The sequence below is a fragment of the Rhinopithecus roxellana genome, chromosome 13 (assembly GCF_007565055.1).
Source record: "Rhinopithecus roxellana isolate Shanxi Qingling chromosome 13, ASM756505v1, whole genome shotgun sequence".
NCBI lineage: Eukaryota > Metazoa > Chordata > Mammalia > Primates > Cercopithecidae > Rhinopithecus > Rhinopithecus roxellana.
The window spans coordinates 44,466,925-44,492,272 of NC_044561.1; the positions used below are offsets into that span (position 1 = coordinate 44,466,925).

A 25,348-nucleotide genomic window follows, 5' to 3' on the forward strand; every position below is an offset into this window, starting at 1 on the left:
CGGTTACTCCCTCCGGCCACCCCTCACACCGTCTGGCTGTTGCTCACGCCCTCCTGCCACTGCCCACTCCTTCCAACCAGAGCTCATTCCCTCTGACCACCGCTTACACCCTTTGGCCACCACTCAAAACCTCCGGCCATGGCTCACACAGTCCGGCCACCACTTATACTATCCAGTCACTGCTTACGCTCTCTGGCCACCGTGGACTCCCTCTGGCCACCGCTCACATTCTCCGGCCACTGCTCACACACTACTGCCACCACTCAGACCCTCCATCCAGGCCTCACACCCTCGAGCCACCACTCACTCCCTCTGACCACCACTAACACACTATGGCCACCACTCAGACCCTCCGTCCAGGTCTCACACCCTCCAGCCACCACTCACTCCCTCCTGCCACCACTAACACACTATGGCCACCACTCAGACCCTCCGTCCAGGCCTCACACCCTCTGGCCACCACTCACTCCCTCCTGCCACCACTAACATACTATGGCCACCACTCAGACCCTCCGTCCAGGTCTCATACCCTCTGGCCACCACTCACTCCCTCCGGCCACCACTAACACACTATGGCCACCACTCAGACCCTCCGTCCAGGTCTCACACCCTCTGGCCACCACTCACTCCCTCCAGCTACCACTAACGCACTATGGCCACCACTCAGACCCTCCGTCCAGGTCTCACACCCTCTGGCCACCACTCACTCCCTCCAGCTACCACTAACGCACTATGGCCACCACTCACTCCCTCCAGCTACCACTAACGCACTATGGCCACCACTCACTCCCTCCAGCTACCACTAACGCACTATGGCCAACACTCAGACCCTCCGTCCAGGTCTCACACCCTCTGGCCACCACTCACTCCCTCCAGCTACCACTAACGCACTATGGCCACCACTCAGACCCTCCGTCCAGGTCTCACACCCTCGAGCCACCACTCACTCCCTCCGGCCACTGCTCACACCCACTACTTTGCCTGGCCTTGCTCTGCTTTTGGGTTTTGTGTATGACATGAGCCGATGCTAATCTGCTGAGCAACCTGCTCTGACAGAAGAATGCCAAATGCGCAGTGCACGCAGGAGAGATGACGGTAATGGAGCCTCTGGAATTCAGTGGATGACTTTGATTCACATGACCAGTCAGTGTCCACTCAGACACGCCACACAATGAGGGAAGAAAACATATTATTTGGAATCGAAGGACGATAATACATCAAGCACCAAATGCTACAAAGAATCATGAAAACATGCCTTAAATGAGTCATTCATAGATTAACTTCCCCGCGTGTGAAAACAAGTCTTGGAAGTGAAAGGGTGGGTTTGGTTCTGGTCCCTACGGATAAAAACGTGCAATGACTGCAATTGTGCAGTTCTGGGCCGGTGCGTCTTTACTGAGCGGCTGTTAGTGGCTTTGCACATGAGGTCACATAACTGCTTATCTTATCAGGAATTTTGCAAGACCCCTAGAGAGAAAGCCAAGTGGACCAGTGGGAAAGGCCGCACTTGTGAGTTGCTCCTTCTGTTGTTCTTAGTGAAGATCAGAAAGGAGCACGAGGCTGGGCATGGTGGCCCATGCCTGTAATCCCCGCACTGTGGGAGGCTAAAGCAGGCACATCATTTGAGGTCAGGAGTTCGAGAGCAGCCTGGCCAACATGGTGAAACCCCATCTCTACTAAAAATACAAAAATTAACTGGGCATGGTGGCAGGTGCCTGTGGTCCCAGCTACTGGGAAAGCTGAGGCAAGAGAATCACTTGAACCCGGGAGGCAGAGGCTGCAGTGAGCAGAGATTTCGCCACTGCACTCCAGCCTGGGCGACAGAGCAAGACTCCATCTCACACAAAAAAAAGGAGCTGGAAGGTTGTGCTGGAATCCGATGGAAGGGCGCCTCTCTCGGGCCTGCTGCTGGTGCTGGGACGCAGAGCTCTGAGGGTGTTTGCTTATGTGCAGGTTCCCACACGGGAAGCCAGGGGAGGATTGGGCTGTCTTCATCACCGCAGGAACTCAGGTTTGTCCCCTCCCTCTTCAGGTTTTTAGGTCTCTCTGTAAATGAAAACAAAGGTGTTATTGTTTTTAGCACTTCCATTCGTCCATCCATCATGGTGACGGAACAGGCACCTGCATTTTGCCCTACAGGAATTGTGAGGCTGTTCTCCACAATGAAGGCAAGGTTGGCCTCCCCCTGGGGCTGCCAGCTCTGAGCGGATCTGAGGCAGGCAGGAAAAGCTCCGACCAGCAAAGCATCTGCAGGTCCCATCTCTGCCCTGTGACCGTCCCGTCACTTCCATAGGAAACTTCTAGGTCTCGGCACTGTGTTCCTAAGTTCTGGTTTGAGTCAGAACAATTTTGTTTTAAGCCCTCAACTAGATAGAGAAAAGTGCTGGATGAAAATGAAGATGAGGCCGCGGGCATGCCACCAACTAGCACACGGGACAATTCCCCGCAAGAGACTGAGTCCTCGGAAGGCCCTCCCGTTGACATTCCTCACAACGGAACAAGTGAAACGCACAGCGGGCCCACTGGAAAGCCTCCCAGGAAAGGAAATCTCTTCTGAGTCTCCCCTAGGATGTCTGAAGAGGGACTTGGGAAAGGGTGTGTCTGAGGCCGCGCATCTCACACATGCACTAGTGGGTTGAAGGCAGCAGATGACTAAGGCGTTGTGCAAGGAGCAGGGGCTCCAGGCACCACCGGAGCCAGCGTCACAGACGAGCTCCTCCACCACAGCTTCCCACAGCTTCACCACAATAGGGGAAACTGCCTCCAAGACCCTCCCAGGGCTTCTCAGTGTGCCCTGAAGCCCCCGTGCAACAAATTCACCAGGGTCTTCACCCCAGACCTCCCAATCAGACTCTGGAGAAACGCCCTGCAATCTTCACATTTAACAAACAGCCTGAGAGAGCTTTCTGCACCCCTAAGTTTGAGATCTGTTGATTCCGCTGTGCAGTCGCGCTGGAGAACCACGTCGGGATCTGATGTGACTCACACTCTGCCCTTGTTAGCTGGGGGCCTCATGCAGGTCGCCTCCGCTGTAGTACAGGAAGGGTCACAGGCTCTGTGGCCCAGGATGGTGCTGACAGGGGAGGGGCTGAGGCGGCCCCGTCGTGGCACCATTGTGAGCGGGCTCCCCAAGCTGATTTTGAACGTTTTTCTCCAGCTCGCCCACGACAGCTGGAGGACATGGGAGTGGGCTTCTCTGCCTTGCACCTTCAGTGTCTTAAGGAGGACTTTTAGGCTCACCAGCTCAGTGCTCAGCCCCTGGGGATCTGTGTCCCGTGAACGCTTCCGCAGACCCATGCAGAGGACCAGCTTCTCCTTTCCTGCCCTTTGCCCTCTGCACACACGACCCTCCTGTGCCCCAGGCTCCCACAGAACCCTGAACAGTGAGGAGGTCCCCCATTCAGCTGTCCATCCTGGTCCTTTCTACAGTGCGGGCAGGCTGAGCTGAGCTTTGTACTGAAGAGCACTGCAGGCCACTCAGTGCCCAGGACGAGGCCAGGCTGCCTCTCCCAGCAAGGTGAACAGGAGCAAGCACTTTCCACCAAGCTGGAGCACAGCCCTCACCACGCCCCGAGGGTTGTGACTGTGCTCAGGGCTGCAAGCAGCAGTGCTGAAGGTGAAACTAGCCCAGGTCTCAGTCCCAGGCCTCGCCCTCTGCCGTGGGCACCGTTCTGTAGTTTCTCATTTAAAGCACAAAATCAATGAGAGCAAAATGGGAATTAATGCCTGAGGCACATTCAGCATTTGATATCCTTTCATGGTCAATTGTTTCAAATGAAAGGTTTTTAAAAAGGTCCTTGAGCCTTGGAGACAGAAAGCTGACTGGTGGGTGCCAGAGCCTGGGGAGAAGAGTGGAGTGGGGAGGAACTGCGCGCTTCTAGGGTGCCACGTGTCTTTTGGGAGATGAGAATGCTGGGAACTGGCAGAGGTGGTGGCTGCACAGCCCTGGGAATGTGCTGATGCTACAGGGTTGTTCACTTTAAAATGGTGAATTGTATGTTATATAAATTTCACCTGAATTAGGAAAAAAACCGTACTCACTTTGACATCATTGTTAGTTATTGGAAACTACAACTTTAAGCAAAATGATATATAATGAAACCAATTTTTTTCTCATCGACTTTAAAACAAAATTATGTTGCAAGCAAGGACGTTGCTGGAGGGCCTGTGTACGCTGTTTCTCCTAAAGCTGCAGTTTCCAAGATCCCATCAACCGTATTGAGTGAGGACCTCCTGTGTTTAAAACCATCCCAAGGAGTGGGGTGAGAGACGTTGAGATCAAGTCAGCAAATGTTTCCCCAGCGCCCACATGAGACAGGCTCTGCGTTCACCTGCCAGGATCCCAGCGAAGCCCTAAGCCTCCTTCTTCCTCCTCCATCGTCTCAGCGTTCCCCTCCATGCCCGGGTCCTGCCAAGCCAGCCTCGCTGTTCGGTGCCCCCCTGTAGGCCCCTCCCACTTCCACCCCTCCCCCTCCAGGACCCCCCACCCCTACACCACCAGTGCAGAGCTCTCCAAGCCCCTCCTGACTGCGGACACCGCCTCACATTCCTGGCTCCCAGCGAGGTTCCCGCCCCTCAGCGGTCGGGCAGGGTCCTCTCTCCAACTGTCTCAGCCCCTCCCATTTTCTCCCTGCTCCTGGCACACAGGGGCACACCTGACCCATCCCCATCCCAGCAGGGGCTCCTCCTCACTGCCTCCTCCTTTCCCATGTCATGAGGCTCCTTCTTCCTCCCGGCCCCAGCTCCTCTGCCTGCCAGGCTGTACCCACCCAGAGCTGCCCAGGACTAGCTGTGATCTCTGTTTTCAGCACAAGCGTCTGACACCCTGGGGTCACCAAATCACTGCTGCTGAATTGACAACCACTTGGTCACTCCCTGGTTCTTTACGGCAAGGCCAGGGTTGCATTTAATGAACCCTAGGGGTCAAAAACCAGGGACAATATGAGCCTGGGGGCGCTGCACCCACCTCCATCTGCTCATGGATCCAGTCCAGGAAGGAGGTGACGCGCGTGTACACCCCGGGCTTGTTCGCCTCAGCGCAGCCGATGCCAAAGCTGGTCGCTCCCACTAACTTCCACAGCCTCCTCTCTTGACACACCAGGGGCCCCCCGCTGTCCCCCTGGGTGACAGGAGAGAAGCAAAGGTTGGGGGACAGGCACTGCCATGCGAGGTTGCTTTCTGGGGACAGACTGCCATGCGAGGCTGTTTGCTGTGGAGTTGGGATCCCCTTCATGATGTCACAATGGACCACCCAGGTTACAGAAGAAAACCCACCAGCCCTTCCAGACACAGCATTCCCAAGAGAGGATGTCCCTGGACCCCTTTGGGGTGCCGCCTCCAGCTATGTGTTCCTTCCAGAATGCAGACCCCGACCTTTTGTAGCTCAAGGCAGCTGGTGAGAGGGAGGGTCTGCCTGGCCAGGGCCCTCAGGTGACCTGAGATCCACCTGGTAGAACTGGAGTCCCACCCACTGCAGCTTTTGGAGGGCCAGATTCACTGGTTCCCTGCCACCTACCTCCCCTGTGGCCCCCCACAAAGTCAGAATTGGAGGGGAGCAGCACGAGACCCCTCCCACCACCCAGCACCCACGCAGAGCCAGATCACTGGGTAAACATAGGCCTGGCAGCCAGGAAAAGGAGTGATATCTTGAGCAAATTTCTTCTCCACGCCCTGTAAATTTACTTTTTGTTCTGTCACAGGGAAATGCTGGCAACGGCCTGTCCCAAGGGCTGGGTCACCCTGCCATGGCACCACCCACTGCTGTGGCCCCGTACCTGGCAGCTGTCCACGCCGCCCTTCAGGTAGCCCGCGCAGAGCATGGAGGGGGAGATGATGCCACCGTACACATCCCTGTGGTTGCAGATCTTGTTGGAAATCAAAGGGACGGCCGCGTGGTTCAGTACAGGGGAGGCATCACCTGCTTCAATGCAAGTAAGGGGAGGCGTGTGAGAAGGAAGTCTGGCTCAAAACACAGAGGGCACGTGCTGGGATCAGGGGGACGAGGGAACGAGGGATGAGGGGGGTGCTCCCTGGTGTGATGCAACAGCAGAAAAGGACAGGGCCCTGTTGGTGGGACGAGTAGACTCCCACTGTCTTGAAGCATGTCACGCCCAGAGCTTGCCCACCTATTAGGTGGCTGCAAGGGGTCACTCTGCTTCAAGGCAGGGCCACCGACTCTCCTAAAGTGTCCAAAGTGGAGGAGGAGGGGGGCAACGGTGGCCAAGGCACCTCCCCAGGGCACCAGCCCAATCAGCCATCAGAGCACCCCAAGTTATGGGAGGGAAACTGAGGCTCAGGAAGGTCACTCAGCATCTTTGTGAACTCTGGGATGGTCAGCAGAAAAATGACCCCCAAAGACATTCTCACCCCAATCCCCAGAAGCTGTGACTGTGTCACCTTACAGGGCAAATGGGACATCGCAGGTGCATTGAGGGACAGGGCTTGAGCGGGGAGATGATCCTGAGTAAGAGGGTGGACCCAACGAAGTCACAGGGGTCTTTGGAGGAGCCGGAGGAGAAGCCGTGACGACAGAGCAGGGACCAGAGTCAGAGAGTCAGAGAGAGATTAGAAGATGCGGCACTGCTGACCTGGAAGACCAAGGAGGGGCACGAGCCAAGCAGTGCGGGCAGAGCGCAGATGCTGGGGAAGGCAGGAGACAGGTTCCCCAAGGGCCTCCAGGAGAAGCCAGCCCAGCCCACACTTGACACCAGCGCCCTGAGACTGAGTTTGGACCTGTGACCTTCCTAACTATGAGATGATACCTTTGTGTCATTTTAAGCCACGAATTTGGGGTCGTTTGTTGCAACAGTCACAGGAGACTCCATCCACCTGCAGTGGGCCAAGCACACCCCCGACACCGAGCGATGGACCCCTCCAACCTAGCTGGTTTATGTGACCCAGGCATCTTGATGTTTTAAAGACTCCATAGACTTCATGGAGACAACAAAATCACACAATGACAGGACCCTGAGGGGCTGCTCTGAGGAGCACATGGTATCACAAGACACTCAGCTTCCTGCCTGGAATGTGGCAAAACAGCTCAACGCATTATGGGAGAAGATTCCAGCACAGGCTGGGGCTGAAGCCGCATCAGAACAGGGGCTCACTGGACCTTTTGTGCTGGACAGAGCAGATTGACAGCGAGAAGCAAATCTGCAGCAGGATGGAGAATCTGCTGGGAGGATGAAGCTGTTGCACAGCCTCCTCTTCAGAGCCCAGTGTCATTAGAATGACTCTGGTGGGCGGGGTGGTCCTGAATGAGAGCCCACCATGAGAGGAAGGGAAGCAAAGATTGGTCTCCCAGCTCCCACCACACAGCAGGGGTGCTGGTTCTGATGAAGCTGGAAGGGCCCTGGACCAGCCACAATGGCTCAGAGCTGGGCCTGGGCCACATGGGTGGGCTGGAAACTACAGAGAGCTCTGAGTGCCCTCGGCCAGCTGAGCAGCACTGCCAGTGGGCGGGGGGTAGGTAGGCCCCGCAGACTCGAAGCATCCGGGTCAGCCCCTGCGTGCCTTCAGCAGGGCGAGGGGCTCAAGTAATCGGTGTTGAGAGGAAAACACTGAACTTCCTGTGTTGGGCTGAACTGTGGGCCCCTCCAAAATATGCCTACCTGCCACTATGGAGCCCAGCCTTATTTGGAATAGGGTCTTTGCAGATGTAATTAACGTAAGAATCTCAACATGAGATCTCCCTGCGTTTAGGGTGGACCCTAAATCCAACGACTTGGTGTCCTTATAAGACACAGGAGAGGGAAGTTTGAGATACAGAGACACAAGGGGCAAAGCCACAAGAGGATGGACGCTGAGGCTGGAGATCCAGCTACAAGCATAGGAACGCCAGTGTAGCTGCAGCCACCAGAACCCAAGGAAATGGGTCAGAGCCTCCAGGAAAACCACCCTACAGACACCACAATTGGATGTGGAAATAAATCTCCACATTTTCCTTATTTGCTGTTGTTGTTGTTTTTTAATTTTTGTTTTTTTAAACACAAAGTCTCACTCTATCACTCAGGATGGAGTATGGTGGCATGATCACAGCTCACTGTAGCTTAGAATTCCTGGACTCAAGCAATCCCACCCCAGCCTCCTGAGTAGCTGGGACCACTGTGTCAGGCTAATGTTTGTTTGTTTGTTTCTTTGTTTGTTTGTTTGTTTTGAGATAGAGTCTTGCTCTATCACCAAGACTGGAATGGAATGGCGTGATCTTGGCTCACTGCAACCTCTGCCTCCCGGGTTCAAGTGATTCTACAGCCTCAGTCTCCTGAATAGCTGGGATTACAGGTATGTGCCATCATGCCTGGCTAATTTTTGTATTTTTAGTAGAGGCAGGGTTTCACTATGTTGGCCAGGCTGGTCTCAAACTCCTGACCTCAAGTGATCCACTTGCCTCAGCCTCCCAAAGTGCTGGGATTATAGGCATGAGCCACTGCACCCAGCCCAGGCTAATTTTTTATAGAGACAGGGTCTTGCCATGTTGCCCAGGTTGGTCTCAAACTCCTGGGCTCAAGCAATCCTCCTGCCTTGGCCTCCCAAAGTCCTGGGATTATAGGTGCATGCCACCATGCCTGGCTAATTTCTGTATTTTTTTTGTAGAGATGACGTCTCTCTGTGTTGCCCAGGCTGATCTCAAACTAATGGCCTCAAGGGATCCCATAGACTTGGCCTCCCAAAGTGCTGGGACTACAGGTGTGAGCGAACACACCTGGCCAATTTCCATCGTTTTGAGGCACACAGACTGTGAGAATTTGTTACAGCAGCCACAGAAAATGAATCCTCTTCCTACTAACAAAGAAAGTGATTGATGGAAAAACCTAAGACTTGTGACCAGCTCTGTGCCCACACTAAGGAAAGGCACCCAGGCTTCACTTGCATGGACTATGGTTACTGCCACTCCTGCTTCCCTTATTATTACAGCAATCTCATCTGCTGCTGCTTCCACTTGCTCTTTGTAGGATGAAAGAACACATCTTCCAAAGTCCCACAAGGCAAAGAGTCTTCACAAACAAATCTTTGAGTTCTGAATGAAGCCTGGGAGTGTTGTCTAGGTGGGCTCTGTATGTCCTCAGTTAACGAGGTGGGGGGTCTGGGCAGGGGAAGGGAAACATCTGCTGTGTTTGAGAAGGTCTAACTCTCTCCTGAGAAGGTCTGCAGTGTCATGTTGTCCCCACAACAGTGGAACCGTGACTCCTGACCCACAGCTCCTCTGCTGACTGTGTCCTGAGCAGTTGACATACACTCCCTGGCCGGCATATCTGGGCAGCCCATGGGAACATCACATTGGAACGTTGGGGGAGCCCCCTCCGCAGCCCTCTGGGTTCTGGGTTCCCGGGCTCAGAATCTTGGCTTCAGCCCACTGACCTCCATCCTCTGTGGCCCCCCATCCTGACGTCCAGCACACTTTTCCATCAGGGAAGTTCTCTTCAGAGTTGGGCAGGCACACAGGCTGGATCATCTCTGTTTGAAAGGAAACAGTAGTTCTCAACTCAGTTGAAGCAGGAGTCCAAGAAAACCATCTCATCTGTGCTTCTGTCTCAGAGGAGCACGAACCATCTCCCAAGGGAAGGTCAAGCCCTTGGTTCCTTGAAAACGATCAGCTCACAGCAGGAGCCCCTTACCCCATCCACCACTCCCAGAGCACTTAAAACTGTAGAACAGCCCTCCACCGTGGCAGAGTGAGGGAGCCTAGACCAGGGTCAGCACACCTCTTGTGGAAAGGGCTGAATAGTCAATGTTTTGGGCTTCGTAGGCTGTGCAGTCTCTATGGCTGCCATTGGAGCATGAAGACAGCCCCAGGTGATAGGTACCCACATAGGTGTGACTGTGTCCAGTAAAATGTCTATTTACCAAAACACAATGGGGCAGACCTGGCCCTCAGGCCAGCACATGCCCACTCCTGGTCTAGATCACAGTACATGTGTTGCTTATAGAACACGGCTCCATGAATATTGCTAAGGTTCCTGGGACATCTAGAGACGACAAGTTTGCCTGTGTGTAGAGCCGGGTCCTATGGGCCTCCCCCAAAGCCAGAGTGCTCTGCACATACCTCAGGCTTCCATGTGAACACACCCTGAGACTCCCCCAAGCTTTTCTGTGCAGCACAGTAATGGAGAGGTAGAGAAGGAATGAAAGAACTCACTCGAATTTTTGTCAAAGTACAAGTGCTGGCACCTCATTTCCTATAACCAGTATCATTAATAATAGTTGGCAAACTGGCACCACCATAACCATTTTCCTGCCTCTCTGGAAATATTTGTTTTCGGGCATTACGTGTCCATGAGATGGACGCAATAATGACTCTGCCAAGTAGAGCCTGCAGCTGGTCTCAGGCCAGGATTCTGCTCCAGTAAAGGGGAATTCACCTATTTATTATGCTCTCCCTGTTTTCTTGAGAAGGAGAAAGGGCTTTAATTTATTTGAGAGTAGTCTCCTAGTACTTTATTTGCATCTACGAGATGTTTGCAAGTTTTATCAGGTGTGTCTCTTCTGGCATTTTCGTAATGTCCAGAGGGCAGGGCTTGACTTTTTCAAGAAACAGGGTATTTAGGAGCTGCTGGTAGGGAGAGAACTTTTCTGTACTTCCAGGGAGCTGAGGGTGCCCAGCATCTTTCAGCCTGTAAAGAAATGAGAGGATGCCACCACACCACCTGGCCAGCCTGGGAGGTTCTGTTTCTCAACCGAGATGGCCCCTCTACCTGGAGAAAACAGGCAGGTGGGTGGCACTGGCTGAGGCGACGCATCCCCAGTAGGCATCTGGACAGGGAAGGGCTCTTTGTCCCTATAGATGGATGACTCTCTTCCACCACCTAGAGGCCCCAGGTGGTCTGGCCTCAAGAAGCTCTTCCTGCCTCCAGGTGGTACCAACAGGGAGAAGGTGGCACCAGACAAAGCACACAGCCCACGAAGGCTCTAAAGTTAAGATATGGTTGGAACCACAACCCACCAATCTACCTGGCAGAGTCATCAGTGATTCATTCTGTAGCCAGGATCTACAAACTACATTTAAACAGGGTAACATTGAAAAGGTACGTAGGACTCAAATCTGCAAACATGATAGCCACCTTGTCCAGGATACAATTGAAAATCACATGAAATACCAAGAACTAGGAACATCACAACTTTAATGAGAAAAGATAATCAACTGATGCCAACACCAACATGAATCAGGAGTTGGAATTATTAATATCTGACAAGGATTATAAAGCAGCCATCATAAGACGGCTTCATTGAGCAATTGCAAATCCTCTTGAAACAAAGGAAGAGTCACAGAACCACATAGAGACCCAGATGTACCATTGAACGTGAGCGGCCCAGTCAGCTTCATGAGGGCGATGTCATTCCCCAGCCTCTTTGGCTTGTACTTGCTGTGGTAGACAATCTTCTCCACCAAGTGGGATGGGGCTGGATTGTCCAGCAGGGAAACTAGACCCACCTGGATGGTCCATGACTTGGGGAGGTACAAGCTGAAATGAGAAGAGCAAGAGGTGAAGCACAGGAAAAGTCCGACCACTGAACTCATTGACCTCAGGTGTCTTGAAAACCTAGGAAGATGGTGGGAGAGGTTATCAGGCAAGAGGTGGTCCCATCACCCTGCTTGTTTATGCTGTATATGTAACTGCACTCTCATGCCCTGCAGAAACACAGAGCCACACCCCATGTGTTTCCCAGACAGGCCTCACTCTTGGCACCTCTGAGGTCTTCTTGGCATTTGAGGGCTGAACTCAACGTTGCTCACTGCAAGGAGTCTATCAGGGCCCATTCTTCATCAAACAGCAACAAAATTGGGGGTAAAAATATCAGGGAGAATCATTGTGTTTGGAAGTCTTTTCTGCAGTTTTCTTGCACTCTAAGCTCCTGAGATTTTAAGAAGAGACCCAGTACCTGGCCCCCAACATATTCCCTCTAGCCTCCCTCACCACCATCTCACCCTGTCTCTGCCATAACATGGTCCACTGGAATTAGCTACAGGAAGGTCTAGGTCCTTTCATTTTTGTGGGTTTCCTCCAGCACAAGAGCTTCCTTCCTCCTCTGTCTGTCCTTTCTGTAGGAGCTACAATCCTGAAAACAAGCTCAAGGTCACCAGTCACCACCAGCCGATGACGATGGTCCACAGTGAGGCTGGAGGCACCTCTCACCTCTCCAACTGGACATTACTTGGCGGTTGGTCTCTCTGTCTTCCCTCTGGACCTGCTTCTCACCACCCAAAGCAGCCCCGCCCCGACATGACCCAGAAGTGAACAGGGATCTGGGAAGAAGGTCAGCAGCACTCACTCGTAAACACAGTGTGCAGCGGTGACGATCCACAGGGGCGTGATGACAGAGCCCCCGCACAGGTGGTAGCCCTGGAACTGAAGGCTGGCCTGCCAGGGCCACTGCGAAGGCGAGGACATGTTTCCACCCACGATGCGTGAGCTGTAGCCCCTTCTATGACCACAGGCTATGGAAGGGAACAAGAGCTTGTGGGTCTACCCTGCAGACTTCTTTGGGGGACATGGTGTCACCACCATGCACCTGCTCCTCTCTCCCCACCCTCACTGCTCCCCACCCTCCCAGAGCTCACAGCAGCTGTAAGAAAAGTGCTACAAGGGGGAGCTCAGCAGGGGAGGTGGTCAGGCTCTTGGGGAGACCTGAGGATGGTGGGTGCTGTGGGGGATGTGGTGGGAAAAGCACCTGCCCTACTTGGTCAGTGCCCAGCATTGGCAGTGCCACTCCCCATCCTGTTCCCCCAGTGATGACAACACCCTGGAATGTCAGGAGCAGGCAGGAACCTTCTGCAGCCCCCTCCTCATGGCCGCAGGTGCATGCACCTCCCTGACTGCTCCAGACCCCACCCTTGCGGTATGAACACCCCCCTCTGCCAGGAATGAGAGATACTGCCCGAGTATCCTGGAGTGAGCACTGTGCACATGTAAGGAGGAAGTGGGTACTAAGTCAGGGACTCAAGGCTCTACAGAGCGATGGGACATCATGGGCCTTGGTCCTGTCTGCTGCTAATGAGTTGCTTTGGCTGTCTCCCCCACCTGACAGGTGAGGCCAACAGGTGAGGATGACACTGCTCCCCTCGTCCGGCAGGTAGGGGTACACAGAGTTCCCACCTGGCACTCAGGAGGAAGGGACACAGAGCCCCACGGGAGAGAGGACTCAGAGGGCAAGGAGATAGGACACAGCATGTGCTTGCTTACCCGGGACCCCTGCCTTTCTAGAACTCTTACCTGTGCACTGCAAGGTAACCACGTGGCCAGAGGCACATCCTTCCCTAAAGTGGAGGAAAAATAGGCTCCATGAAAAATGCCCCAGGTCTATGAAAGGAACACTCTTAAAAACTGAATCTTAGGGTAACAGAGAAATAAATTCTATTTCCCCCTCTCTTGAATATAGATTACAGTTTTAGTCTATGTTTAAAAAAAAATGAGGATGAGGTCACACAATTCATTCTAAAACACTCGACTGACAGTGAAGTATTGTGTCTGCAATGGGCTGTTCTGTATTTCTAAGCTTTAAGATAGCTAGTGATAAAGGATGTATAAGGAGATATATTCTATCAACATATCACGCTGTCATTGCGTGGCGATTCAGCTCAATGTTCTCCACCTCCTGACCCCTGGGGACACAAGAGTGCCCAAGGGACAGCGTGGCAAGCTCTCCAGGACCCCTTGTAGCCTGGGTTTACACACCTGGCAGAGGACTCATTCCCCAGAGCAACAAAGTATGATTGCCCCAAAACTGACAGTCCTACTCCCAACCCCACACACAGGTGGAGACCAGGGTGTGTGCTTTTTCTTATAGTGAAGGGAAAAGGATCCCAAAATCTTTGTCATGTTTTCTGCCTTTTGAGCCCCAACTCCTCATGCAAGAGAAAGCTAGTGTCACCAGACTGTGGATTTAGCACCCAAGACATGAGCTGTCCCTCCAGACTGCATGTGGGTCCCAGGTGCTTGTTCATCCCTGATGGACAGACCAATAAGCCTGTCATTCCAGGAGCAGAAAACACGCATCTTAGGGTTTAGGCCAAGGTGTCAGGAAGACAATACGGAATTGGATTCAGAACTCTTGGCTGTATCTGCTATGTACAGTCTAACCTGGGGCAAGGCAGGTGGTCCCTGTAGGTTTCAGCTACCTGATGGTTATTTAAGGACACCTGATTTTACCTTCCCCATGAGTTGTTGGGGAAAACATGTAAATTAAAGAATGAATGCTAAAATATTTAGTAAACAAAGTAGGATAAATTTCTATCTTAATTTCTGTTTTTCTTCCTTTTACCCTTACTCTTTTCCTTCCTTCTTTCCTTCCTTCCTTCCTTCCTCCCTTCCTCCCTCCCTTCCTTCCTTCCTGTCTTCCTTCCTTCCCTTCCTTCCTTCCTTCCTTCCTTCCTTCTTCCCTCTCTTCCTCCCTCCCTTCCTTCCTTCCTTCTTCCATCTCCTCCTCCCTTCCTTCTTTCCTTCCTTCATTCCTCCTTCCTTCCTCCCTCCCTCCCTTCCTCTTTTCCTCCCCACCCCCCTTCTTTCTTGCCTGCTTTCACTCCCCAGACACACCCAGAGTGCCTGTCATGTGACAGTACCTTGGTCACATGCACAGCACTGTTATCCTTCTACTCTATTTTCTTCCCTTTCTTTGTTGGGCCATACTTGCCCAGTTGGGACCAGGTTCTCACATCCCCAGTCTGGTGCATCCACCAGTCTCACCAAGGTGGCCAACTCCCACCTTCCATCTGAGATAACACACGTATGCCTCTTACGTCCTTGTGGAGTTGAGAACAGTGTCACAAATCCAGCAGGTGACTCGACACCCGTGCAGACAACAGCATTGCCTGACCACCTACCTCACATATACCGAGTGGTGTAACGCAGTCACCTTGTCGTCTGGCAAGAGGTGATTGATGGACACAAACTCCTCCCGGAACTGCCCCTCCAGCGAGCTCACTCTGAGGTTATCTGAACTTACATAGCTGCAAGCACATCGGAAACACAGACCCAATGTGGTAAATTTACCCTTTGAAGCATTCAGCCTATGTGCGAGTCACAATATTACAGGGATTGTACCTGGGAGATGTCATTTTGTCTCCCCAAACCCATCAAAGGCTTCCTTTTGCCAAGAGAATGAAGTTCACTCACCCTGGCAAGGCATTCATTCCAGGCCTGCTGTGTTCTGGGATGACCCCCGCTTCTGGCCTGCACCTGACGGCCCTGCCCACCCACCCCGGGCTGCAGCCACACAGTGAGTGACCACCTCCTGATGTCCCTGGATGGGTCACTCTTTGCACATTCCAGGGAAGTGCCCTTTGCTTGGCCTGAAGCAAGTCCAGAGGGGAGGTGAGCACAGAAATAGGCGCAGTATTGTCGGGGGGCACCCAAGCAGGGACACTGAGTTGTTCCCCAAGAACAATGAGTTGGAGGAACAGGAGAGACATTTCTTATCTGCCCAGGACCCGCGTGGGGCCCCACTGGAAAGAGATGAACACATACAAGAAAGTGATTCCACGAACACCAGAGCCCAGCTCGTGTTTACAGTGCCAGGACACAGGTCTTCTGGAGAACAGTGGAGAAAGTCGTGCAACTTTTTAAAAAAGAATCAAATGTTTGGAGAGTCACAAGATGGAAGATGGTGAATAAACAGCCATGTTCTCCTTTCTTTGTGAAATGAACAAAACATAGTGCAGTAGCTTGTTGTCATGACGAGCGCACCAGCTTATCAATAGGATTTCTTCAGCTTACTGTAAATGCTATGGGATGTGTACGTAGAATACAAAGTTCAGTCAACTTTGAGTTTTGAGGAAAATGTAATCAAGGCAGCAGGCACGATCTTCGCAAGGAAGAGAAATGTCTGACGGGGAAGCTCTCAGCTGTGTGCAGTGTGTGTGCAGTGTGTGTGTGTGTGTGTGTGTGTACCTCTTCCTCCTTGTCTCTGAGGAGTAATATATAATTCCTGAAGGTGTTAGTGTGGATGATTTTTGCTGTTCTCATTGAACTTGAATTGCAGCTCATTTCTGAATCTCAGTTGATGTGGAGGGAGAAGGAGGCAGACCTCAGGGCTGGAGGCTGGAGAGCATTTTGGCTTCCACCGGCTTTGGGGAAAGAGAGCTGAGAATATGATGCATGGAATTTGAAAACTGAGACTGTGGAGGACTCAGGGCAGTGTGGCTTTAATGACCCCGTCTACTTGAGGGCAAAGCAGGATGCAGCCTGCTTGCTTTGAGCGCTGAGACTTGACAGCAAAGAGGAGTAAGGTGGCCGCTAGGGGAACCCGTGGAAGTACAGGGGCTGCAGGAAGTCAGAAGGAAGGGGCCAGGGAAGAGAAGGAGGCCCATGCCTGGGCCAAAAATGTGTCACCCCAATGCAAAAAATCATGGAGGCAACACAAACACTAAAAAGTGAACAGTCAGCTGTTATAGTTCTTTGTTCTACATGTTGCTAAACAACTGTTTTGGATGATTTTGTCTTCACTAAATTTCTGACTCAACAGTTGGTTCTGTGGGGTTCTTGGGGAAGCATGCATGGACACTGATGTGACCACCAGGACCAAGCAGGAAAGTGTCCAGGAAGCTACTCTAGGAGCTGCAAGCGGACGAGCTGGAGGGTTTTTTGGTTTTGTTTTTGTTTTTTTGTTTTTCACTTTGAAGCTTTTTATTGCATGTGTGCATCTCCGATCCTGGCCTGGCCCTGAGAATCCCCAAACATGCCATTTCCCATGTGCCTTGAGCAAGTCACTTAGCCTCTCTGGCCCTGGTTTGCTTGCCTGTGAAGTGAGGATGATATCGGGCATCCTAAGGTGGCTGCGAGGATGGAATCTGAGGCGTGAAAGCACCCAATGGTGCCCAACTAAACGGTAGTTGTCTTTCTTCATTGTTATCCTCTCTGTGTTTTGCCCATGGCTTGGAAATGCTCTTTAACTTACCTTGGGAAACCCAGCTGGGCACAGGCAACATTTGCATAGTGACCCTTCCAGTCATCGGAGCACATGGTCTTCCACGAAGCAGCTGTGAACACCTGGAGCACGGCATTCTGACCGCTCACCCGGACTGGCCAATGTGCAGAGAGAAAGGCTCATTAGTGGCAGGTGGAACCCTGAGACCGCAGGCAGGGGTTTCTCCACAGCCAGCTCAAACCCCTCCTCTGCCAAATCTGACCCACTTCTTGTCCACAGCAGCCTCCCCATCACAGAGCAGTGACTCTGGACCCCTGAGACTTCTCGGTGGTCTCATCTTATTGCTTCTGTGGTCTCCCCAAGTGAGGCAGAGCTCCATGGAAGGCCCTCCGTGCCCCCAGTCCAACATGTCTTTGGGCAAATGCCAGTTCAATCCCAGCTGAGGACGTGGCCTAAAAATGGCAATGACTTGGACCCATTTTACAGATGGGAAGGGTCAGGGTTGGCTTCACCTGCTTCCTTCTACTTCCCCAGGGAAAAGCCATGACCTTACCACAGCGGTACTCGTCCTCCCCGTCTTTGCAATCTGAGACTCCATCACATCGAGCTGTCAGCTCAATACACTTAAAGGACGAGCGACACCTGTACTTCCCCGAGCAGTCGAAGTGGACTGGGAAAGGTAGGAAGGCAGGAAGTCACCAACAGCTCTTTCAGAGTGCCACACGAACAACTGTCCACCTGCCACACGGCACGGAGCTGCCCGTAAATAACGCAACTTGTGTGGAAATTGCATCCCTGTCAGCAGCCTGTTTCCTGCAGCCCAGTTTCTGTTTTGAATTCCAAGGGGTGGGGCTGCTGTGCCCCACTTTGTCTCGCTAAGTGGCCTGGCCCGGGAACCACAACGCAAGGTGAATTGAGACTCTGGAGGGCTCAAAGTCAAGAGAGAAACTGCACGGCTGGGGGCCGACCTGCTGAGCCGGCCGAGCAAGGAGTCCTGACTGAGAACTGCTTGAGCCTTCCTGGTTTCTCTTACCAAGGGCAAAAAGTGAATGAACTGTGGACCACACAGTGGGGCAGGTGGCGAATTAAACTGACCTGCGATTCAGGTATTTGAAAGAAAAATTGTTCCCTATTAGAGACCCTCCGTCCAAATGACCCAGTTTCTCAAAAGTCACATGCACCTTATTGTAAAAGCAGCTGGTGTGCCTGCATTGCTTGAATGGGCCGCTTTGTCTTCTCCCCGCTGCCCCGGTCAGTGCCTCCTTTCCACCTGCAGGATTCTATTTCATCAGCTGCCTTTGGCCACTCCTAACCGGGCAGGTTCCTTGGTGACAAAGGCATGAGCATGGCCAGCAGCCCTTGCTGCACCCCAGACTGGCTTTACATTCATGTGGGCAAATAAAACTTCAAGTCAGCAAACCAAAAGGATGTTTGCCTCCAGTAATTAAGGCTGGGCAGCAGCAAAATCCTGGGGTGAGAGGGGGTGCTCATGAAAGGTTAATTACTTGGCTAGGTATTTGAGATCCTATTAAATAATGAATTGTACTCACTGCCCAGACCAATGGCCAGTGCTAATATCAATGCAATGATCCCAATGACGATGATTGGAAAAAACTTCAATGGCAGCAGTGACAGGATCTGTGCAGCAACGGCATCTGCATCTGAAAACCAGAAAGAGGAAGAGCAGAAAGCCACAGAGCTTGACTTGGAGGGGCATGGAACTTACACATTAGCTATCCATTCCCCCTCCCCTCTTTGCAGAGAAGTCTGAGCCCAAAGAAAGGTGCCTTAATGAGGGAAAGGGCCACCAATCATGGGGCACATTCTTTAGAAGTTCAGTCCTACCTGCTCCATCTCTGACCCGGTTCTTCCATGGGGGATGAGGGGATGGTGCTATGGGTTGAATAGTATCCCCCAGAAAGACACGTTGAGGTCTTAACTCTTAGTACCTCAGAATGGCATCTTATTTGGAGATGGACTGGAGAGTCTGTACAAAGTCATCTAGTTAAAAAGAGGTCATTAGGGTGGGCCCTAATCCAAAGTGACTGTTGTCCTTATAAAAAGGGGAAAACAGCTGGGTGCAGTGGCTCACTCCTGTAATCCCAGCAGTCTGGGAGGCCGAAGCAGGTGGATCACCTGAGGTCAGGAGTTTAAGACCAGCCTGGCCAACATGGTGAAACCCCATCTCTACTAAAAATACAAAAATTAGCTAGGCATGATGGCAGGCACCTATAATCCCAACTACTCAGGAGGCTGAGGCGTGAGAATCACTTGAACCCAGGAGGCAGAGGTTGCAGTGAGCCGAGATCACGCCAATGTACTCCAGCCTGGGCAACAAGAGTGAAACTCCATCTCCAAAAAACAAAAACAAAAAGGGGGAAATCAGGACACAGTGACAAACATGTATGAAGGGAAGAGGATGGGAGGAGACACAGGCAGAAGTCAGCCCATGAAGATGAAGGCAGAGATGGGAGCAAGGCATCTACATGCCAAGAAATGCCAAAGACCATTGGCAAACCACCAGGAGCTAGGAAGAGGCAGGGCATGGTGCTCCGTGGGTTTAAGAGGGAGTATGGCCTTGATGACACCTTGGAATTTGGACTTCCAGCCTCCAGAACTAAGACAACAAATTCCTGTTGTTTTAAATCACCCAGTTTTGGGGACTTTGTTTCAGCAGCCCTAGGACACTAATATGGAGGGGAAGTAGCATCCCAGTTTCCAAGGCTGTTCCCCTGCAGAGGAGGGTGTGAAACCCACACAGGGGACTTGCAGGCAGAGGTAGGGCTGGGATCTCCCAGAGGAGATGCAAGGACAAGATGTTGATTTTTGTTTGTTTGTTTAAATTTTTTCTTATAGATATGGGGATCTCACTATGTTGCCCACATTGATATCAAACTCCTGGACTCAGGTGATTCTCCCCTCTCGGCCTTCCAAAGTACTGGGATTACAGGCGTGAGCCATCATGTCCAGCTGAGGACAGGATGTTGATACACCATTCTCCACAGTTGCTGTGCACAGACACTGACAGCTTTCATTCCAGATCATCTCTTCAAGGATGTGTGTAGAGCAAACAGCCTTGGAAGATACAGATAGTGTCTCCCTCCAGAGCAAGAGGCAGGTTTGTTTACTGTCCAGTTTAACAAATGTAATGTCTTCCTCCAGAGCAAAGTTTGCACAGGTCTGCTTTCAGACCATTATAAAGATGAGCATTCTCTTGACTCTGGGATATGCAGCAGCAATGCAAACTGCTTGCATGTGCAGTGTACACGTAGGCAGCTCCACATGCCTCTGTGGGACTGAGAAGGCAAAGGCAGCCAGCACAAACAGGATGCTTGTGCCCCTTGCTGCACTGTGAGGAACAGAGTCCTTTGTCTCCGACCCAGGACTCTCGTGTCTTCCAAAGCACCCATGAAACTGTAGCAAGCTAAATTTTGGCTTGCAAGTAGGGTGACATCTCAGACCCTTTACAGTTCTTGCCTCCAGAACCAGGGAAATCTGGTGGAAACAGTATCTAAGGAGCATCCAGATGCCTGGACAGAAGTATAAGCCTCTCTGGGCAGCAGAAGAATTCCCACTAGCACTCTTCCCTCCTAGGGAGAGCAGGCCACTTCACATAAATTACTTCATCAATCCTGAAAATACGTGAATGCCCAAGTTGTCTTTGTTATAAATTAGGAAGATTGAAATCCAGAAAGGGGAGAGAAGCCTGCCCATGGCATACAATTGTCCAGAATGAGACTAGCACCTGCCTCTCTTCTCCTAGACTTGGACATGTTGAGCCAAGAACTCTCTCATGGAAGAGCTGAAAAGATCTTTCCCTGCCTGTCCGTGGAGACTCACAACTTCACCCTCTGGCAATAAGGAGTGTGATTATAAAATGATCAGTATCAGCTGAGGCTGCCTAAGAAAGAAGGGAATTTGAAGACAAAAATGATGTAAAGACATGGAATGCGAGGAGAAAAGAGTGTGCGGAGGGGAGGGTGAGCGGGAGATGGAGGAAGAGCAGGGAAATAGGAGCTGCACGTCGCAGATGTGGAGGCTGCGAGGAATGCAGAGTGAGGGAGGACGAGAGACCGTGGCAAGCTCTGTGTTTCAGGCCTGGACAAGCTCAGTGGTTTGTTGAGTCTGCATTCTCCATACCTAGAACAGCAGGGGACACACCGCAGTCCTTGACAAAAATGTGCTAGATGAATGAATGAATGACATCATGATAATGAAGGTGGTTTTAACTCAGGGTCTGAGACCAAGTCCTTCCAGGACAGCCCATCTGTGGTGGTGAGCGGGCAGAAAGGATCCTCTCTCCACCCTCACACCTCAATCCCCCACACACTAACGATTCTCCTCTATGAGGATGCCTACCCTCCGTCTTACACTTAGAAATCTGCAGGAACCCCAGCAATGACCTCTTCGCCTTCCACCTGCTCTGTATCTAAGTTAGATTTAGAAAATGACCCCAAATTGTCAAATCAAAGATTGATATTTAATAGAAACGTTGTATCAGTTCCCGTTTGCCCTGCTCTGCCAGGCTGCCCTGAGGGCACTGCAGGTGCCCCACGTCTCCTCTGTACTTGGTCCTTGAGGGCATTGCCTGGAATAAACAATGAAATGCACAGTATTTCTCCAAAGAAGGAATGCAAGTGGCACACAAGTGTGAAAAACAACTTCTTGACCAGCCTGCCCAACGTGGTGAAACCTGCCTCTACTAAAAACACAAAAATTAGCGGGGTGCGGTGGCATGTGCCTGTAATCCCAGCTACTCAGGAGGCTGAGGCAGGAGAATCGCTTGAACCCGGGAGGTGGAGGTTGCAGTGAGCCAAGATCACGTCGTTGCACTCCAGCCTGGGCGACAGAGCGAGACTCCGTCTCAAGAAAAAAAAAAAAAAAAAGTTTTTGACTTTTTGAGAAATGAAAATGACAAACAATGCAAATTAGACATAACTACGTACCAACTTCACAATGATTCACATGGAGTGAAAGGAAATGGCCCCCCACCTACAGTCACAGAGGTAGAAATTGTGTAAACTTCCCAACTGTGTAAACTTAGACACCAGAAAGCTCAAAAACAGATGAAAGCTTTGACCTAGCAGTTCCACTTCTAGAAATTTATCCCAAAATGTCACCATAGATATACACAAATATCGACCCCCAAGGACACTTAGAAGAATGGCACTTATAATATTGATGCACAGGAAATAGAACAAATTACTCACAAAAAAGAACGGATAAAATAACAAATGAGGTACATACGTAATGGAATACCTATGGGAGGACAAGATGATACAGAAAAGGGGTGGCGAGCTTTTTCTGTAAAGGACCAGATACTAAATATAGTACTTAAACTTTATGGACCATGTGGTCTGTCCTAACAACCCCACTCTGTTGTTATGGCATGAAAGCAGCCACAGACAGTATGTGAACAAATGAGTGTGTCTGTATTCCAATAAAACTTTATTTACAAAAGCAAGGGGTGGGCCAGATTTGACCCATCAGCCATAGTTTGTCAACATCTAGAAAATATTTAATTATTTAATGCCATAGAAAGGTGAAGGTGATATTGTTAAAAGTTTTAAAAAGCTTGAAAATAATACAAATAGTACATGTTACTTGCAAGAGGAAATATAGATATATAAATAGAAAAAGGCAAGAAATTCAATAACACATTGCTGATAGGATTATCTCTGAGTAATGGTGCCTTTGTGGGTAATTTTTTAAAATCCTTTTGATGAACTATATTTTCTAAATTGTTCTTCTAATGAAAATTGTAGAATTTTCTACAATTATTCTTCTAACGTAAATTGTTCTATTTACAAGGAAAAGTTTTTGTTCCTCCCCACTACGTAGTCATAGCAAAATAATCAAAAATCAGAGAAAGGAATATTATAATGCTATTAATATTTATATTATTTATGTTATAAAATATTAGGAACAACTATAGGTCAAACTATGACCAAATGGCTATGAAAATTGCGTATCTACTTGATGGAATATTGTGATTCCATAAGAAAAAATTTATAAAAACCTTTTATGGAAAAAAACCCACCTGCCTGTGTGCATGAAACCACACATATGAGCAAAAGCAGGAAGACACTTTGCAGATGTAAAAACCAGGTAAGTTTTGGGGGTCAGGTGGTTGCAAGATTTTTTTTTCTTTCATTGACACTTATGCTCATTTTGAGCCATATTTTTAAATAGTGTGTCTTTTCAATTACTTGAAACCTCTTCTCCCACTTCCCATCCTTTCCAAACCTCCTCCAAGCCAATTTTCCAGGTGGTTTAAAAGAAATCATTAGGGTCATCCCCACTCCCGCTTTCTGGAACTTCAGGCAGAGCTCCTGCGGTTCTTCCCCAGAACCAATGGGTCAGGAATCTGCCTGCATCCAAGCCCCGACTTCCAGAACCAGCAACCCCACAGCTCCCTTTGACCAGTCCTGACCATCTCTGGTCAAAAAGATCCTAGCCATATAGGTTGCTAGAGAGTCCACTGTTTTACCAGGCATTTGTGACTTATTTACAAAACCAACTTTTTTCCTTCAGTTCTTAGGAGTCACTCTGTCATCTGCTGCTGGATTTTAATCTAGGCCTCTAATATCTTTGGCGACCTCCAGTTTATCCTGAGTTTTCGGAAGAACTGGTGGCCACTGCTTCTCAGGACTTCCTGGAGGGCTCAGAGATTTCCTGGCCAGGATCTGACCTCCTTCAAGATTGACAGGGCAATTGTGGAGCCCCAGTCTCTGAAAACCTCCAACAAGGGAAGAAAACACCCATCTCCAGGGAGAGAGCAAGGGGCTTCACCAAACGATCCCCTCTCCAATACCCCTTCTCCCCGAGATTCCACAGGTCTAGGGAAGTCCAGCCTATGGGTGTCAGAATGGCTGGGGAGATATTTCCCCGACAGGGACAGTCAGCCACACTGGTCATCTACATGGGGGTGTGGTCAGAAATCACAGGGTCCTCACCTGGGTCTACTTACCTGGTGCAACAGGACTTATTTTCAAATCATCAAGGCCAAAAAGCGATCGGAATGAGAAGGGGGCTTCAGCGGCAGGCGGATCATTTTCCCCCATGGTGACTATTTCAGGACCTCTGACCTCCGGCTCCACCTCCACCTCTATCTCCTTAGCCGAGGAAGAACAGAAAGCACTTGTTCCCCTATTTATAATTGTAGCAATCAGGTGAATCTTGGTCATACGATAAATCTTTGAAATTCGACAGTCTACACAAAGCGCATTCAGTATCGATTAACCGAAAACACTCGTCTGGTGAGAATGCATTTTTGTCTGAGCTACAGCAGATAACAGAAAACCTAGAATTAGCGCAAAAAAAAAAAAAAGTATGAATTTAATTCTGCTAAAACAACGACTTTCCCGCTGTTTGTCCAACCAGTCTTCAAATCGATTGCTTTAGAGAGATTCCTTCTCACCATTCAGAAATTACCATATCGTTATTCTTCAGAAGATAAATTCCTCTCACAGCCCTTTCCATCGCTTTTCTGCGACTGTTTTCACCTGTCCCACATAAACGCAATTCTTTCCCTGTGCGTGCGTACACCTACCATAAGCATAAGTAGTTTCGGTACTCACATCATTCCCGAGTCCCAAAAATGTAGATGGCACCACAGAAGAGATAGTAGGCAACAGTATTACTAGCTTCGCATAAACACAGACCTTTCCTGGCTCACACGGGCATGACCTAATTAAGAACGAAAGTATCCAAGCCATCCGGTGCTCGGTCCTTCCCCTACATAGCAAAGCAGGGAGTGGCTTTGGACCAACGGCTTGCATCAAAACAACCCTGTGGCTGTGTTTCCTATGAAAGAATTCCACCTATCACAACGCCAAAGACCAGAGACCTTTCCAAGTCATTCCCAGTAACTCTGAGAGGGCAGAGGAAGTAGAAAAATAGCAGATGCTTCTCAATTAAACTCCAGTTCCCTCTCCCAGGTATCAGGCATGGCTGCTCTGGGAACCTGCTTCCTTCAAGCGCTAAAATCCACAGGGGCTCCAGCAGGCACATCAACACAGATACTCAGATCATCCGCTTTCATTCCCTTTGTGACTACCTGTTGTAACGTTTGAAATTCCAAAGGAAACTAGTAAAGTCATTGGAAACAAACCGTATTTCCCAAGGTCACAGTAAAATCTAAACAAGAGTTTTGTGCCAAAAATGTTTATTTCGTTTCTATCGCAAGACGAGCTTGGAAGACTATCTTAGAAAAACAAGAAGTTCACATTGGGCCATTTTTTTGGCTTTCATTCTTGCTGATACCTCTGTTTACTGTCAGCATATAGCAAATTACATAGTTTGTCCATATAAACAGAGTAAGAATAAGTGGGAAAATGGCTTCTGAAAGATGGAACCTGGGTGAGAACGTCCCCTCCCAAACAGGCTGTGGTTGGCAGGCTCTACAACATTGAGAAATGTTGAGAAGTGTCTTCTCTCCCCACATCCATTTTACTCACCATTTCTGGAGCTGCCATCATTAAAAGCAGAA

The 25,348-nt window shown here is 50.4% G+C and overlaps 1 protein-coding gene across 2 annotated transcripts; it reads right to left on the reverse strand.

Annotated features, from left to right (window-relative positions):
* Window positions 1-1,169: 1,169 nt before the first annotated feature.
* On the reverse strand, window positions 1,170-25,348 carry TMPRSS3 (transmembrane serine protease 3). Of its 2 annotated transcripts, none has more exons than XM_010383185.2 (13): window positions 24,438-25,348; window positions 23,828-23,972; window positions 18,408-18,518; window positions 17,411-17,527; window positions 16,888-17,011; window positions 14,816-14,941; window positions 13,209-13,252; window positions 12,268-12,433; window positions 11,290-11,459; window positions 9,358-9,453; window positions 5,775-5,920; window positions 4,967-5,119; window positions 1,170-2,046 (listed from the first exon to the last, which is right to left on the reverse strand). In XM_010383185.2, the coding sequence occupies exons 1-13, from the start codon at window positions 24,636-24,638 to the stop codon at window positions 2,029-2,031; spliced, it is 1,617 nt and encodes a 538-aa protein (XP_010381487.2). In that variant the 5' UTR covers window positions 24,639-25,348; the 3' UTR covers window positions 1,170-2,028. The 2 variants fall into 2 exon arrangements, with proteins under 2 accessions (XP_010381487.2, XP_010381488.2); XM_010383186.2 differs by having other exon boundaries at window positions 5,775-5,917; window positions 24,438-24,549.